Source organism: Petaurus breviceps, unplaced genomic scaffold (assembly GCF_028583685.1).
Source record: "Petaurus breviceps papuanus isolate PSGF00001 unplaced genomic scaffold, PetGlider_PUasm1.0 91023, whole genome shotgun sequence".
Taxonomy (NCBI): domain Eukaryota; kingdom Metazoa; phylum Chordata; class Mammalia; order Diprotodontia; family Petauridae; genus Petaurus; species Petaurus breviceps.
This window is the reverse complement of record NW_027187398.1, coordinates 8,969,382-8,985,041: the sequence shown is the minus strand read 5'-3', so window position 1 is coordinate 8,985,041 and position 15,660 is coordinate 8,969,382. Positions and strand designations below refer to the sequence as shown.

General features: G+C 39.2%; 1 protein-coding gene and 1 non-coding gene across 5 annotated transcripts in view; both read left to right on the top strand.

Moving 5' to 3' along the window:
• KHDC4 (KH domain containing 4, pre-mRNA splicing factor) overlaps positions 1 to 15,102 on the top strand; it is a 22,580-nt gene extending 7,478 nt beyond the window's left edge. For 2 of the 4 annotated variants that reach the window (XM_069077949.1, XM_069077948.1), the window contains exons 6-14: positions 620 to 783; positions 2,208 to 2,419; positions 3,851 to 3,911; positions 7,827 to 7,884; positions 8,142 to 8,395; positions 11,019 to 11,180; positions 12,064 to 12,176; positions 12,812 to 12,903; positions 13,729 to 15,102. In XM_069077949.1, coding sequence (XP_068934050.1) covers positions 620 to 783; positions 2,208 to 2,419; positions 3,851 to 3,911; positions 7,827 to 7,884; positions 8,142 to 8,395; positions 11,019 to 11,180; positions 12,064 to 12,176; positions 12,812 to 12,903; positions 13,729 to 13,928 — 1,316 coding nt within the window. In that variant the 3' untranslated portion in view covers positions 13,929 to 15,102. Of the gene's footprint in view, positions 1 to 619; positions 784 to 2,207; positions 2,420 to 3,850; positions 3,912 to 7,826; positions 7,885 to 8,141; positions 8,396 to 11,018; positions 11,181 to 12,063; positions 12,177 to 12,811; positions 13,666 to 13,728 lie in introns of those variants that run through there. The other 2 variants (XR_011166421.1, XM_069077950.1) reach the window with 2 other exon arrangements.
• On the top strand, positions 1,643 to 1,772 carry LOC138153828 (small Cajal body-specific RNA 4). Its single transcript, XR_011166468.1, has one exon. It is a non-coding gene; the product is annotated as a small Cajal body-specific RNA 4 (non-coding RNA).
• Positions 15,103 to 15,660: the final 558 nt, after the last annotated feature.

Sequence of the window (15,660 nt, the reverse complement as noted above, 5' to 3'; positions counted from 1 at the left end):
CTGCAGGACAGTCTCCAGACCCCTGCAACAACAGCACTGTCCTTCACTGGTGGACAGTATTCACTCTCTGTCTGCAGGACAGTCTCAGGGCTTCTTAGCCAACAGCCAGGTTCCAGGACTTCTTCAACAAAAGGACTGTCTTTCACCAGTGGACAAATCTGGCAAAACAACATCAAAACAGACAGACAAAGTACCAGCAAAACAGCCATGTCTCCTCAGTCCTTGGCAGCTCCGGGGGCAGGTCTCAAAAGTCCAGGGCAATTCAAAGTAGCCCTCAGCAATCCTTCTCAGTCTCTCTCTCTGCCTCCACGTGGGTGCTGCTTCCAAAAAGGTCTTCCGCCTCTCTCTTGTCTCTCCAAATCTAGTCACCAGCTCCTCCCAGTTCAGGACTTTCTTTTCATATCAACAAGTCCATCCCACAGGTGGGATTAACAAGCTCTGGGTTTTAACACAATCAATTTGAAAACCAAGCCAATACAGGGGGAATCTTTAAATGCCATTACTATCACACTTAGACAATGCATAAGATGAATTATCTATCCTTGGCTGTTTAGAGTTGGACTTAATTTATTTTGAGGCACTAATCAATTCATTAGATTTACTTTCCATGCCCTCTTAGGAGCTGTGAACCGAATCAAAGAAATCATCACTAATGGGGTTGTGAAGGCTGCCACAGGGACCAGTCCAACTTTCAATGGAGCAACAGTCACTGTCTATCACCAGCCTGCTCCTGTTGCCCAGCTGTCACCAGCTATTGGTCAGAAGCCTCCATTCCAGTCAGGGGTATGTAATGTACCTTGACCATCTTTAGGCCAGCAGCATAGTGCCTTGAATATTGCAGGTACACAAATATTTGAATTTAATTTCAAGGTATTTTTGTTTAAAAGATGAGATCCCCCAGGAGCCAAGTGGATTGGGAGGTGTGGTGGGGACAGATGAGAAACAGTCTTCAAAAGAAGAATTGCAAGCGACTATATATGAACAGTTCCAAACAATAACAAGAGAAATGCACATTGAAACAATTCTGAGGTTTCACCTTCCAACAAATTAGCAAAGATGTCAAAAGAACAAAATACTCAAATGTTGGACATTCTATAGGAAGACCGATATAAAAATACACTGTTAGTGGAACTTTGAACTAGTACAACTGTTCTATGGAGTAATTTGGAAATGTGAGAAGTTAGTAACTATTAATAACCCTTGACCCAGGAATTCCACTACTGGTTATACACCCCAAAGAAGCGAGATAATAGAAACAAAGTAGGCACCCATCAATTGGGAAATGGCTCAACAAATTCTGACATATTAATATAGGGGTGGCTTGGTGGTGCAGTGAATAGAGCACTGGCCCTGGAGTCAGGAGGATCTGAGTTCAAATTCTGCCTCAGACACTTAACACTAGCCATGTGACCTTGGGCAAGTTACTTAACCCCAATTGCCCTGCCTTCCCCTCCCAAAAGCCAAAAAAAAAAGGACATTAATATAATAAACTATTACCTTATAAGAAATATTGACGGGTGGCTAGGTGGTGCAGTAAATAGAGCACCAGCCCTGGAGTCAGAAGGACCCGAGTTCAAATCCGGCCTCAGACAAAGTGAGGTTAAGGAATCATTCTTCATATGTATGATTAGCTGATGTAACCACTGGAGGACTAAGAAGGCTGAGTCTGATGAAGCTAGACTCCGCTGATACAATCCTCCTACAGAAAAAGGGTTGGAGAGAGCAGTCCCACTTCTAGAATTGTAGAGGGCTGACTGTACTACCCAACATTATATTCCATCTCTTCATAGGAAGGAGCTAGCCATCATAATTTCATATGTACAACATATGTACATTTCATATGTACAACATATGTGTTATTGTGAAGGGATAAAGGAAGCCATCCCTCTGAGCATTGCTCCCTGCTGGTCTTTTAAGTGTTTCTTTCTTTAGCATCCCTTGCTAAATTCCTTGGTATTCATTATAAAGTACATGGTAGGCAATGGTGAGTGATATGGTGGGGTTTGATGTAAATCAGAAACTTTGTAAAGTATTTGTATTATGGGTGAGGACCCAGTACATGGGGGTTTTAAGTTTTGAGCATAATGTCATATGTAGTGTTTATTATTTAGAGAATTAAGTGTATCTTTTGTACATGTTTTCTCAAGGAATAAGATTTACCTGTGTGTTCTTTTTTGGACTGAGATGTGATTCTATTCTGTCTACAGCTTCATTATGTTCAAGACAAATTATTTGTGGGTTTGGAACATGCTGTACCCACATTTAATGTCAAGGAGAAGGTAGAAGGCCCTAGCTGCTCGTACTTGCAACACATTCAAATTGAAACTGGCGCCAAAGTCTTCCTACGAGGCAAAGGCTCAGGCTGCATAGAGCCAGCTTCAGGCCGTGAAGCTTTTGAACCAATGTATATTTACATTAGGTATGGTTAACCGCATAGGGGTGGGGGTGGGGGTGGGGAGGCACCTGGCCAATTTAAATCCTTAGCTATTATTCAAAGCATTTATGGAGTGATGCACATTGAGCAAAAGAAAATAGGTATAAATTATTCAATATTTAGCTAAAACACTAAAAATAATCCTTAAACATAATGTGTTAAATATAATTAAAGGAAGTTTTAGAATCTTCTCTGGAAGCCTTTAAGCCCAAGGGATAGCCTGCTTTTTCTGAGTTAGTTTCAGTGCAGTTCTGCTTTTAGTAGGTAAAGAGATGTATTGGAAAAATCTCGTATTTAATATCAGATGATCTGATTTCTAGTCACAGCCCTGAGACTTTGTAGCTGTGTTGGCAGCAGACTGATCACTTAACCTCTCTATGCCTAATGAAACCTTTTGTAAAATTATAATAATGATGATGATTAAAACTTAGAAAACCTCCTCGGATGGTAAGAAAGGTGTTTTGTAAAACCCTATTGTACTTCATAGAAATGTAAGCTATTTTTAAGGCAGGGCATAACATCCTTTCCAATTCTAGTGTTCAGTTTTGCATTTTGTAATTCTACAACAAAGTTTTCTTAATCTGGTATCTGTGAACTTCTTGAAAAAATATTTTCATAACTGTTTCATTATTCATTTAAAAGCTTATGAAAAGGGATCTGTAGGTTCAAATTGCCAAAAGGATCCATGACTCAAAGAAAGGTTAAGAACACCTACTATAAAAGAAATGCGATTATAACATAATTATAATAAGTTCTTCTTGAACCTGTGATTATTTTTATTTTCTTGGAAAATTGGATGAACCTGGCATGTATTTTTTCCCCCTTAATTTGGCTATATGGGATCTATAGGAGGGGGCATCTTTGTAAGGAAAGCTAGTAAAAATGTTTGTGGCTGCAATCTGAACATACTCCAAATACCCAAGGGCATGTTTCTATGTTATATTATTTTTAGGCCTAGTATTTGAGCTACCATGAGAATTTGGATTAGATCATGGAAAGTAGAGTGGAAATCAAAGCAGTGTGCTAGATTATTTATTTTTATTTTTTTTTTAATTTATTTTTATTTTTTTTAAGCAATCGGGGTTAAGTAACTTGCTCAAGGTTACATGGCCAGCTATTTCTGGGTGTGGTGCTGAGTGTCTGAGCCCAGGATTCGATCTCCAGGTCGTCCCAACACTGGAGCCGGTGCTCTTACTCGCTGAGCCACCTGGCCGCCCCTAAGCAATTGGGGTTAAGTAACTTGCTCAAGGTTACACGGCCAGGTGTTTCTGGGTGGGTGCTAAGTGTCTGAGCCCGGGATTCGATCTCCAGGTCTTCTCAACACTGGAGCCGGTGCTCTTACTCGCTGTGCTACCTGGCCGCCCAGATTATTTATTTTTCTTCCCCACTGAATTCTTTGCTCTTGTTTCTTTGCAGTCATCCCAAACCAGAAGGCCTTGCTGCTGCCAAGAAGCTCTGCGAGAATCTTCTACAAACAGTGAGTTGTTTTGTCTCGTTTATGCCTTTTGCAAAATCGGTTTTTGCTGCCTTTGGGGCCTGACATGGCTGCATTTCTCACCCTGCCACCTGGAAACTCTTTGGAGAGGCCAGAATCATCAAGGTCTGGGTTGCAGTTTACATACCTGGTCTCCCTTTTCCTTTTGGAATTTGGAAGTCACCACTGCATTAGTTTCATCATTTTTATTCACTTTGTGGGGTTTTTTGGTTGCCTATTTTTAACCTTAGAGTTTTTTTAACCCTAGATGGTCTATGTTCTCTTACTGCCAAGAAGGTGTGGGAGTACAGGAGTACAAAAGTATGAATATTTGCCAAAGCCAGACTAGGTAGATCTTAGAGTACAGAGTAAATAAAACGTGTGACTATGGAGCTAGTTGCTGCTTGAATGAGCCATCCTGTTGATGTGTTCAATCAGACAGGTAGTGTAGGTGATTGAAGTTAATTATATAGGTTTTTCTTGAGAGTCTAAAAGCTGAGATGCTAAATTGAGCCTCAGTCTTGGGGTTTATGGTTGGCCCTGTAGGCCTGGTAGTTCAGTGGGGGGCGGGGGAAGGGGCAAAAAGAAAATGGTTGATATTTATGATGAAAAAATTAAGGAATGTTGATTATTTTGTTTGGATTGAAAACTTTGAAATTGCCTGATTTGCTTTCTGGTGGAGTTTATGAATGTTAGGGAGCTATGTAGATTGGAGAACACGTCTTTTGAGCCAAGAAAAATAAGTCCATTGCTTCATAGAGCTGATCTTATAACTTATAGGCTTCTCTTCTGTCTTCTAGTTCCCTAGGGACTGCTCTCTTTGAGATGCTGAGTTTTCGTTTTCTCTCCCAGTTAGAGTGTTAGTTCCTTGCTTTTTCTATTTGTATCCCAAGTGCATAGCTCAGTTCTTGGCAGATGGTAAATATTTAATAAATGCCTTTTCATTCAACCTGTCAAAATTTAGATTAGAATCCCATGTGGAAATATTAAATTTAGTAAATGTTTATCATGTCATTTGAAGATTTCTTTTTTTATTTTTTTAAGCAATTGGGGTTAAGTAACTTGCTCAAGGTTACACAGCCAGTTATTTCTGGGTGTGGTGCTAAGTATCTGAGCCCGGATTTGATCTCCAGGTCATCCCAACACTGGGGCTGGTGGTCTTACTCACTGAGCCACCTGGCTGCCCCGGAAGATTTATTTTCACAGTGGCTCCGATATTCCCAAGTTCTCTTTGAGAATTAGAACCTCTAGAATTACTTGCACAGGCTTTGGCCTGAAAGAAATGCCTTCACCAGACCTACCAGAAATTTCAGGAAGTTTTTTTTTTTAATTCCCATCTTTCCCCTACCCACCACCCCAAAACAGCGATCCCACTGAATACCACCTCCCCCAATCTGCTCTTTCCTATATACTCCCCCATTCCCCCTCCAACTTTCCAGTAGAGCAAGATGACTCTCTATGCCCCAGTGCCTGTATATCTTATTTCCCAGTTGCATGTAAAAAAAATACATTTTTTAAAACATTTGATTTTAAAACTTCGAATTCCAGATTCTTTCCTTTATTCCATCATCACCCACCCTTACTGGGAAGATAAGCAGTTCAATATAGGTTGTACATGTGAAGCTATGCAAAACATTTCCATAGTGGATATTTTGTGGAAAGATTGACTATATTTCCCTCCTTCCTATCCTGCCTCCCACTTGTTCTGTTCTCTACTTTGACCCTGTCCCTTTTCAAAAGTGTGTGCTTCCAACTTCCCTCCTCCCCAACCTGCCCTCCCCTCCATTATCCCCCCTCTATCCCCTTCCCCTCTACTCTTCTGTAGGGTGAGATACCCTATTTAGTGTGTGTCATTCTCTCCCTAAGCCAAATTCAATGAGTAAGGTTGACACATTCCCTTTTGCCTCCCTGTTCCTCCCCTCCATTGTAACAGTTTTCCCTTGTCTCTTCTATATGAGATAATTTACCTCATTCTATCTCTCCCTATCTCCTCTCATTATATTCCTCTCACCTCTCAATTTCACCTTTTAAATATCATCCCTTCCTATTCAATTGGACCTGTGCCTTCTGTCTATGTATACCTGTACACATATATACACACACTCATATGTATTCATATGCCCATATACCCTCCTATATAGACATATATGTATGCATGCATATATACGTATATATACATACATATATGTATATTTCTATTCCCATCAACTTCTCATACTGAGAAAAGTTTCATCAGTTACAATTATCGTTTTTCCATGTAGGAATGTAAATAGTTCAACTTTGATAAGTTCCTTATGATTTCTTTTCCCTGTTTACTTTCTCATGCTTTTCTTGCTTCTTGTATCTGAATGTCAGATTTTATTCAACTCTGTTTTTTTCCTCAAGAATGCTTGAAAGTTCTCTATTTCATTGAATGACCATATTTTCCCCTGAAACATGATACTCAGTTTTGCTGGGTAGGTGATTCTTGGTTTTAATCCCAGCTTCTTTGACCTCCAGAATATCATATTCCAAGCCCTTTGATCCCTCAGTGTAGAAGCTGCCAGATCCTGTGTTATCCTGATTGTGTTTCCACAATATTCAAATTGTTTCTTCTTGGCTGCTTGTAAAATTTTCTCCTTGATCTGGGAACTCCAGATCCTGGCTATAATATTCCTAGGAGTTTTCTTTTTGGGATCTTTTTCAAGAGGTGATTGGTAGATCCTTTCAACCTCTATTTTGCCCTCTGGTTCTAAAACGCCGGGGCAGTTTTCCTTGAGAATTTCTTGAAGGATGATTTCTAGGTTCTTTTTTTGATCATAGCTTTCAGGTATTCCAATAATTTTTAAATTCTCTCTCCTGGATCCATTTTCCAGGTCAGTGGTTTTTCCAGTGAGATATTTCACATTGCCTTCTATTTTTTCATTTGTTTGGATCTGTTTAATAGTATCTTGATTTCTCATAAAGTCATTAGCTTCCATTTGTTCCGATATAAGTCTGAAAGAGTTATTCTCTTCAGTGAGCTTTTGAGATTCTTTGTCCATCTGGCAAATTTGGCTTTTTAAGGCATTCTTCTCCTCATTGCCTTTTTGAGCCTCTTTTGCCATTTGAGTTAGTCTATTTTTCAAGGTGTTATTTTCTTCAGTCAGGTTTTTGACTCTCTTTTCATGATTTTCTTACATCATTCTCATTTCTCTTCCCAATTTTTTCTCCACTTCTCTTATTTGGTTTTCAAAATCCTTCTTAAGCTCCCCTATGGCTTGTAAGCAGTGCGTATTTTTCTTGGAAGCTTTTGTTGCAGGAGTTCTGACTTCATTGTCTTCCTCCTGTGCCATGCTTTGATCCTTTTTGTCCCTAAAAAAGGAATCCAAAGTCGGATTTCTCTGCTTACTTTGCTTCTTTTGCTTGCTCATGTTGCCACTCAGTTACTTGACTTTTGAGCTTTTTGGCACAGTGGAACTCTGCTTCCAGAGAGGGGAGCTTTGCCCCAAATCTCTGGGGTTTTCTCAGCTGCCAGAGCTATTAGTTGGCTGCCCTCTCTGAAGCCTCCACACGCTCTGGCTCACTGGTCACGCACTCCAGGACCTCTACCCCAGACAGTGATCCAGATCCAAGCGGGTTAAAGCAAGAGTGATTACCCATCAGACTCGTTGCTTGGTCCCCCTACAATCTGCAGGCCAGGAGCTCTGAAGCAGCCATGCAGCTGCACCCACTGCTGCGTCTCAGCCACTTCAGCCTCTGGGAGCAGAGGCCGGACCACACTCATAGACCCCATGTTCCCAAAGTCCACTGACCTCTCACTTTATCTTTGGCATTTATAGGTTGATAATTATGGAAACTGCCACAGCTGCTAGTGATCTACCTCAGGAAGCTTTTGCTAGTTAATTAACTATGAATCCAGGCATACTCACTTGTTAATTTGTTCTTTTCCTTTCTCAGGTTCATGCAGAATACTCTAGATTTGTGAATCAGATTAACACTGCCGTACCTTTACCAGGTATGTATGCTTTAATTTACTGTTTTGGGATTGTGGATCAATTTATTGTAAGCAATGCTTAAATATGGGTCATGGAAACCAAAGCTAGGCTTAGAGTGCCCTAAACTTCCAAGTAACATTACCTCACACTTATTTGTAATTTGGAAAAACATTTTGTTTCATTTTTTTTCCTTTCCTGTTAGGTAATAAGTGTAACTCAACTTGATTGTCTCCTTCTGCTGCAGCTGATAATAAACACTTTTTTTCTTCCCCCTCAGGCTATACACAACCCTCTGCTATAAATAGTGTCCCTCCTCAACCACCATATTATCCATCCAATGGCTATCACTCTGGTTACCCTGTTGTTCCCCCTCCTCAGCAGCCAGTTCAGCCTCCCTATGGAGTACCAGGCATAGTGCCACCAGCTGTTTCATTGGCACCTGGAGTCTTGCCAACGTTACCTACTGGAGTCCCACCTGTGCCAACACAATACCCGATTTCACAAGTGCAGCCTCCAGCTAGCACTGGACAGGTAGGATGCTAAAGGGTATGTGAGATGGCATGGTTTTGGGGGAAGGGAACATAGAGGTTAAGAAAAGAATAACTTATTTTACTCAAAAAGAAAACCTGTAATATAAAGACATCAGATATCTTCATCCTGCACCCTCTGGCACTGAATCACTTTGTCACTAAAAAACAAAAAATAAAAACCTCGAGATCTTCTGTATCCTTAAATTGGGAAGAGGTCCACAAGGTAAAAAGGGCCATCTCATTTCATCCTACTCCTACCAAGAAAAGCTATTTTTTTCTTCGGACCATCCATTTTCATAATCTCCCCAAACAGTGCCAGATTGAAGTTTTCATATGTATAAATTTGCAAAGTTAATAACAAGAGATCTTAGCCACAGCTTTAGAGTTAGAAAGTACTATAGTCGCCATCTAGTTTGAACCCCAAAGAGTGTATCTATTACAAAAAGGGGACATCCAGCTTTTGCTGGAAGCCTCTAGTGAGGAGTAACCTACTACGTCTCAATAGTGTATTCGTTCTGCTGTCAAATAACTCTTAAGTTGTCAAGAATTTTCACCTTATATAAAGCCTGAATTTGCCTTGGCAACCTCTATCCATTACTCTCAGTTTTTCTCTTTGTGGCCATGCAGAGTAAGTCTCATTCTTGTTCCATCTAATAGCTTTTTGTGTAGTTGAAGATAGCTCTTATTTCCCCCAGAATCTTCTCTGATACATGTTAAACATTCCCCATTTCTCCAACTGATTCTCATATGGTTTAGACTCAGGCTCTTCATCATTCTGGTTGGCTTCCTCTGGATGTTTTCTGACTTAACAATATTCTTCCTAAACTCTGATCCCCAGAACCGAATATAATCCTACAGGTTTGATCTAACCAGAACAGAGTGTGTAGGATAAACATCACCTTCTTTCTGAAAGTGCTACCTGTCTGAATACAGCCTAAGATTGCATTAGCTTTCTTGGCTGCTATAATCACAGTATTGGCTCATTGAGCTCGAAGTCTATTTAGCTCCCCCTCTGATCTATTTCTGACAAACTGCTATCTAACCATACCTCCTCCATTTTGTACTTGTGAAGTTTATTCTTTGAACCCAAGTGTGAGACTTGACACATCTTTATTGTATGCCATCTTATTTTATTAGGCCAAATATTCTAACCTATTAAGAGGTTTCTGAATTCTAACTTTCATTTTTGGATGAAAGTTAAATCAGCAAACATTTTTAAACTCCTACTATGTTCCAGGCACTGTGCTAAGCCCTGGAGATGCAAAGAAAGGCAAATCCAAAAAATATAAACAACATACCTTCTGCTCAAGGAGCTTCACAGTCTATGGGGGAGATAATATACAAACAAGATGGAGATAGGATAAATTAGACGTTATCTTAAAGAGAAGGCACTGACTTTAAGGGGGATCAGTAAAGGTTTCTGGAAGATCAGATTTAGCTGGTGCTTAAATGATTCAATGTTTCATCTATCCCTTCTAGTTTTGCATTATCTATAGATTGATAGGCTTGCTATCTACAACTTTTATCTAAGTCATCAATAAAAAGTATTCAGCAGCACTTGGCAAAACTGTGTCTTACTCTGTTGGAGAGCTATCACCTTCTAAGTTGACACTGAGCATTAGTGATTGCTCTTCGAGTCCAATCATTCAGTCAGTTTTGAATCTGCCAAATTATATTATCAGCCAGCTCCTATGTCTCCATCTTTTCTGCAAGAATGGCTTGAGAGATTTATGAAAATATGCTTCTACTACTGAAATGGATAACCAGATATTAAAGGGATTCCTAGATGTTAATCTTTCTGCAATGGTTTAGGTACCATGCTTAATTTTTAAGATTCCATTAAATATCATTGTGTGTATTTATTTCCCAATGCAGGTTTTAAATTCTACTTTTTTACGTAAGGACAACTATTTCCTAGCTTTGATCCAGAATTCTTTGTAGCCAAAATGGCATCAAAAAAGTATCAGAAGAACTACTTTTTAGTGACTGAAAATAGGAAGTGTAATTTTCTTTTTTTTTCCTTGCTTTTTTTGGAGGGCAATTGGGGTTAAGCGACTTGCCCAAGGTCACAGGGCTAAGTGTTAAGGTCACAGGGGTAAGTGTTAAGTGTCTGAGGCCGGATTTGAACTCGTGTCCTTCTCACTCCAGGGTTGGTGCTCTATTCACTGCTCCACCTAGCCACCCCAAAAGTAATTTTCTTTGCAGTGTACATTGCCAGTTGTTGTTGACTGAAAGAGCTATCAGGCTTGATAAATGTCTTTAAATTAAAATATTGTTTGAATCCCTCTGGACTGTTTTTGTTTATAGAAAATGGGTATTATTTTAATGAGTATGTTTGCCTTTTAATAAGAGCACTAATGACACATTGAATTTGTAACAGGTCTTTCTTCCCAGAAGTTCAAAGTCTATGTTTAGATTATCTTCATATAGCCCTAGGAAGAAGGGAGGTAGATAATATTACTATATTTTGTTAATATTACACTAATTTTACTGGTGCCTTGGAGAAGATGAAAGTTTATAATCAGTGTATCTCATAAAAGTATATTCTCACTGTTTACCTTTTTACAAGTTCTGTATTCTCATTTTCTCTCATTTTCCCCTTCTTGGTTTGTTCTGACCTCCAGAGTCCGATGAGTGGTCCTTTTCTTCCTGCTGCTCCTGTCAAAACTGCCTTGCCTACTAGTCCCCAGCCTCAGCCCCCACTCCCAGCCCAGCCCCAGGGGCAGAAGAGGCGGTTCACAGAGGAGCTACCAGATGAACGAGAATCTGGACTTCTGGGATACCAGGTCAAATAAAATATCCAGTCTTACTTTTCTCAGCAACTTCTTAACCTTATTCTCCCTCTAAAGAAACAGAAATCCAAATCTACATCAGCAGTCCTCTTGATAATAATAATTGATATACCAGTAATTTAGTTAAGCCATTTTGATTTTATTCTTGAGGAATTAATGTGCAACCCCAGGGCTGCCCTTTGTTTTTTAAGTCAAAAAGGGCATAATTATGTGTTTACCAAGCATCCCACTTAAAGAAAAAGACTCCTTTAACTAGAAGCTGGAAGGAATTCAGTAGAGGCTTGTACTTCCTATCTAGGTACAAGAGGTTCTGTTGATAGAGAAGAATCATGATGGTTCTCATCTTGCTAGAGGCATCACCAAGATCTAGTAGTCTATAAATTTGTTGAGGATTTTTGTTGTTACAGCTTGCCTTTCAGTTCACTATTTTCCCTCAGATGCCAAATAGGAAAGCTGCCAGAAATGTTAGCATGGAATATATCACCTAATTACTCTGGAGTACCCTTTCCCCCATCCAATAAAAGGATCTCCATCATTTTCAAGACAAGAATCATGTTTAAGTTTGACCCATATTAATGTAGTATGCAAAAATTAATAGCTTTTCATATTATGTGACTGGCCTTTGCTCTTCATTTAAGTTGTGGCCAGCCTTGGAAAAAGCAAGTCACATAATTTGAATCCCTTAGTAAGGGAGAGCATTCTATGTTTAAGGAAAAGAAGTTGAAATTCCTATTTATTAGTTGGTCAGATCTCAAGGAACTGTGTACGTCAGACTAGTTACAGTTTACCTGATGGGGCACGTGATAGTTACATTAAGGAGCTAAACTAATACAGCAGTTGTAGATTTGCTAATGCCGCTGTATTTTTCTGCTCATAGCATGGACCCATTCATATGACTAATTTAGGTACAGGCTTCTCCAGTCAGAGTGAGATCGAGGGTGCAGGATCGAAGCCGGCAAGTTCCTCAGGCAAGGAGAGAGAGAGGGACAGGTAAGTTTGATGAATCGTCCAGTGGGCCGTTAACATGACCTAAAAGATAATGTTCGAGTAATTGCTACAGGCACCAGTGTATTGAGATTGAAATGAATACAAGTCAAACAAGCTTCTCTCTGTTACAAGGAATACAACAAATAGAAAACATTAATTTTCTTCTCTAGAGCCCATATAAAGAAGTAGGTGTAATCAACTATAACTTTTTGAGGACATGGTTATCCAGGCCTCTTCCTTTTTCATATAGGAATAGGAAGGCCTGTGTGATAGAAGGCCAGAGGGTTGCTTGCAGGATTTCAGGCAGCCCTTGAAAAATGTAGGGCTGCTGCTGCATGCTCTTTTGTTTGTCACTTGACCTGAGGCAACCAATGATCACCAGTCTGTTTCTAATCTAACCAATCTGTACTCAGATAGATCAGTACTTAGGTTTTCTTTCTTTTTAAAAGATTTTGTGGATAGGAGCTTGAAACTAATGGTCAGAGTGAATTTAAGGGACTATTTCTAGATTTTTAAATTTTCTTCTTTTTACTTGCCTCCTGAATACTCAAGGATTGGACTTGCTTTAGAATGAAGCCCTAAATGAACAAATTAGTGCCTGTAGCCTTGCAGGTTCTGAATCTCTTGTCTTTTAACAGGCAGTTGATGCCTCCACCAGCTTTCCCAGTGACTGGAATAAAAACTGAATCTGATGAAAGAAATGGGTCTGGGGCCTTATCAGGCAGCCATGGTGAGTATGGTGTAGGTGGGAGACTTCTTTAGTCTGGGCTGTAGCTTTTAGCTTTCTTATCTGATGTTCACTTGGGTGATCCTGAATAATAAACTGCTTTTCTTTATGTTCAAACACATAGCCTGTAGAAATCTAACCTTTTATCTTTTAACTAGTGTGTCCAGGAAGATTCTAGAAAATATTGTCAGTTTACATGGCACATAGCATCAACTTCTATATTTAAAACACACTGAAAAGGCTACTAATTGAATTTTTAGATTAAGTAGCAAATTTCAAAATCTAAAAGTAGCATTGCATGCTCTTTAGACACCAAGAGTTTAACTTTCTCAGAACTAGTGAAGGTCATGCCAGGTCCTTAGAGATCTAACACCAAGCCATTGCTCAATCGGAGAATCTTGCCTCTCATCTCAGAACAGTTGCCCTGGACTTTAGAAGGTCCGTAGAATGTAGTGCTTTTTCATACTGTGGCCTTATTAAGAATAAACAGAGGCAAATACATTTCTTTTATACTTAACTTCTTTCTTTTAACTCTTTAAAAGGTGAAATGTCAGTCCTTAGAAACTCACTTGCTAACTTTCCTTTTTTTTCTTTTTTGTGTTTCTTTTTCTTTCTCTTTTCTTACATGGTTCTGGTGGATTCACATTTGCTGATGCTGGTGCTGTTTTCGTGTGATCTTCAACGGTTTTGGGTGACCATTGACCATGTGACCTCAAAATGGTGTCCAACTAACCACTTACAATTAACATCTTTTTTTATTAACAATTTTATGGTATTATCTTTTTTCTTGGTGGGGATGGGGGTTGGGGTTGCATTTCTCTATTCTAGATTATCCAGCTAAGAAGATGAAAACCACGGAAAAGGGATTTGGGCTGGTAGCTTATGCTGGGGATTCATCTGATGAAGAGGAGGAGCATGGAGGCCATAAAAATGCAAGTACTTTCCCACAGGGCTGGAGTTTGGGATATCAATACCCTTCATCACAGCATCGAGCTAAACAACAAATGCCTTTCTGGATGGCCCCGTAGAAGACAACAGAGCAGATCTTTGATGATCAGTGACTCTTCTCTAGCAATAATGCATGTGTATCACATAACAGACTGTGGAGTTGGGGAAGCCATCTTTAACGTTTCCAGAAGTTAGAGGTGCTGTGTCCCCTTTCAGAGGAGTTCCATTCTTTTAAAAATGTTCTTATTTCTGCAGCAGCATACCATCCATTAAAAGATGTTTAGAATCACAGGCTTATTTCAGGGGAGAGAGGATGTCTTGAGAGAAGATAAAATGTGCTTGCTTAATAAAAGAAGCAAAGTGTTGCTTGTGGTCTGATCCTTATGTTATTTACAAGTATAAGACCCCAGCTCTGACATGATACATGAGATTAATTCATGAGAGAATAATTCACTATTTGTATTTCCCTGCAGTTCATGGATGATTATAAACAATGGCAGCCAAAATCTTAGCATTAATGGGGACATAATTTTGAGAACTTGCATTCTATCTTTTAATATTTAATTCTTCTAAGAAACCCTTTTCCATATTCTGTTGTTGGATTACTTTTGTTTTGAAAAATGCTGTTTTCTCATTTGAAAATATTGGATATAACCAGTTCCTGGGTGGAGATTTGAAGTTATTTCCTCATCTTTATTGGGATTATTTACATACCCAGCACCTTCAGCATATTTCTGTCTTAAGACAGTCATTGCAACTTTATTTCATACCTCTAAACTTTCCCTCTCTTCAGCTGGTCCAGATGAAACTCCTTGACTATGAGCAGGTCAGAGCATCTGAAGTTCTCTTACTACTCTCAGTCTACCAGGTTCTTTTCCCAACTGCATAGCTCATCATCATGGAAATAGTATGTCTCCACAGAACTGGTTGCAGCTGTAGTAAAGAGACTTGACTGCTCTGACTAGGCTGGTGAATCATTTAGAGTGACTGAAATTGCAGCTAGTTCCTTTTTTCTTGCCATCACAAAGGTCCTGCCAAAAGAACTTTTTTTTTGTATTGAGAATATTGATATGTGAATCCACTGACAATGTTGGTGCTGGCCTGCAGAGCAGGAGTTAGTGTTTGAGATATTGAGACTGTTGTTTTTGCACACTTGAACACTTTGCAGGCTGGCTTTGTATAAAATTTCTCTGGTTTCCTATATGTTGTAAATATTTAGAACCATAATTTCATTATAAATATAAATATTCTGCATTTTGCTTCTCTTTTCTTGGTGTTGTATTTTACATTCTCTAACACAGAAAACTTGTCATATGCTAGTGGATCATTACCTTGGGTGTTAAGTGTTGGCAAACAATTTTTGTGGTTTCACAAAAATAAGCAAAGCTGTTACAGGGAGGGAATTGTGTAAGTGTAATAACCTTACCCACCAGTTTATGGTAGAATATTAATGATTGACATTTTTGCAAAATCAGACTGATTAGCAGTGTTACATAGATACACTAATATTGTTTATATTTATACATTATATATGCAATCAACCAGGTTATGGATCAGGTTTAAAGAAAAATAACCATTTTGGGAAAGGTTAGGGCCTAAGTTAAAAGAGGAAAAGGAAGATGTTTTTCCATATGTGAAATGGCTACGTGAGATTCTGCCAAAACTTGTCAAATTGCTACCAGCCTGACTATATATAGAGTAAAATTGATTTGAAAGCTAAATGCATGAAAAAGTTACTAATGGTGCTTACCTTTGAAGCAAAAAGAAATTGTTGGGAGATGCTAAGCTCCAACTCTAAAGGATGCCACAAGT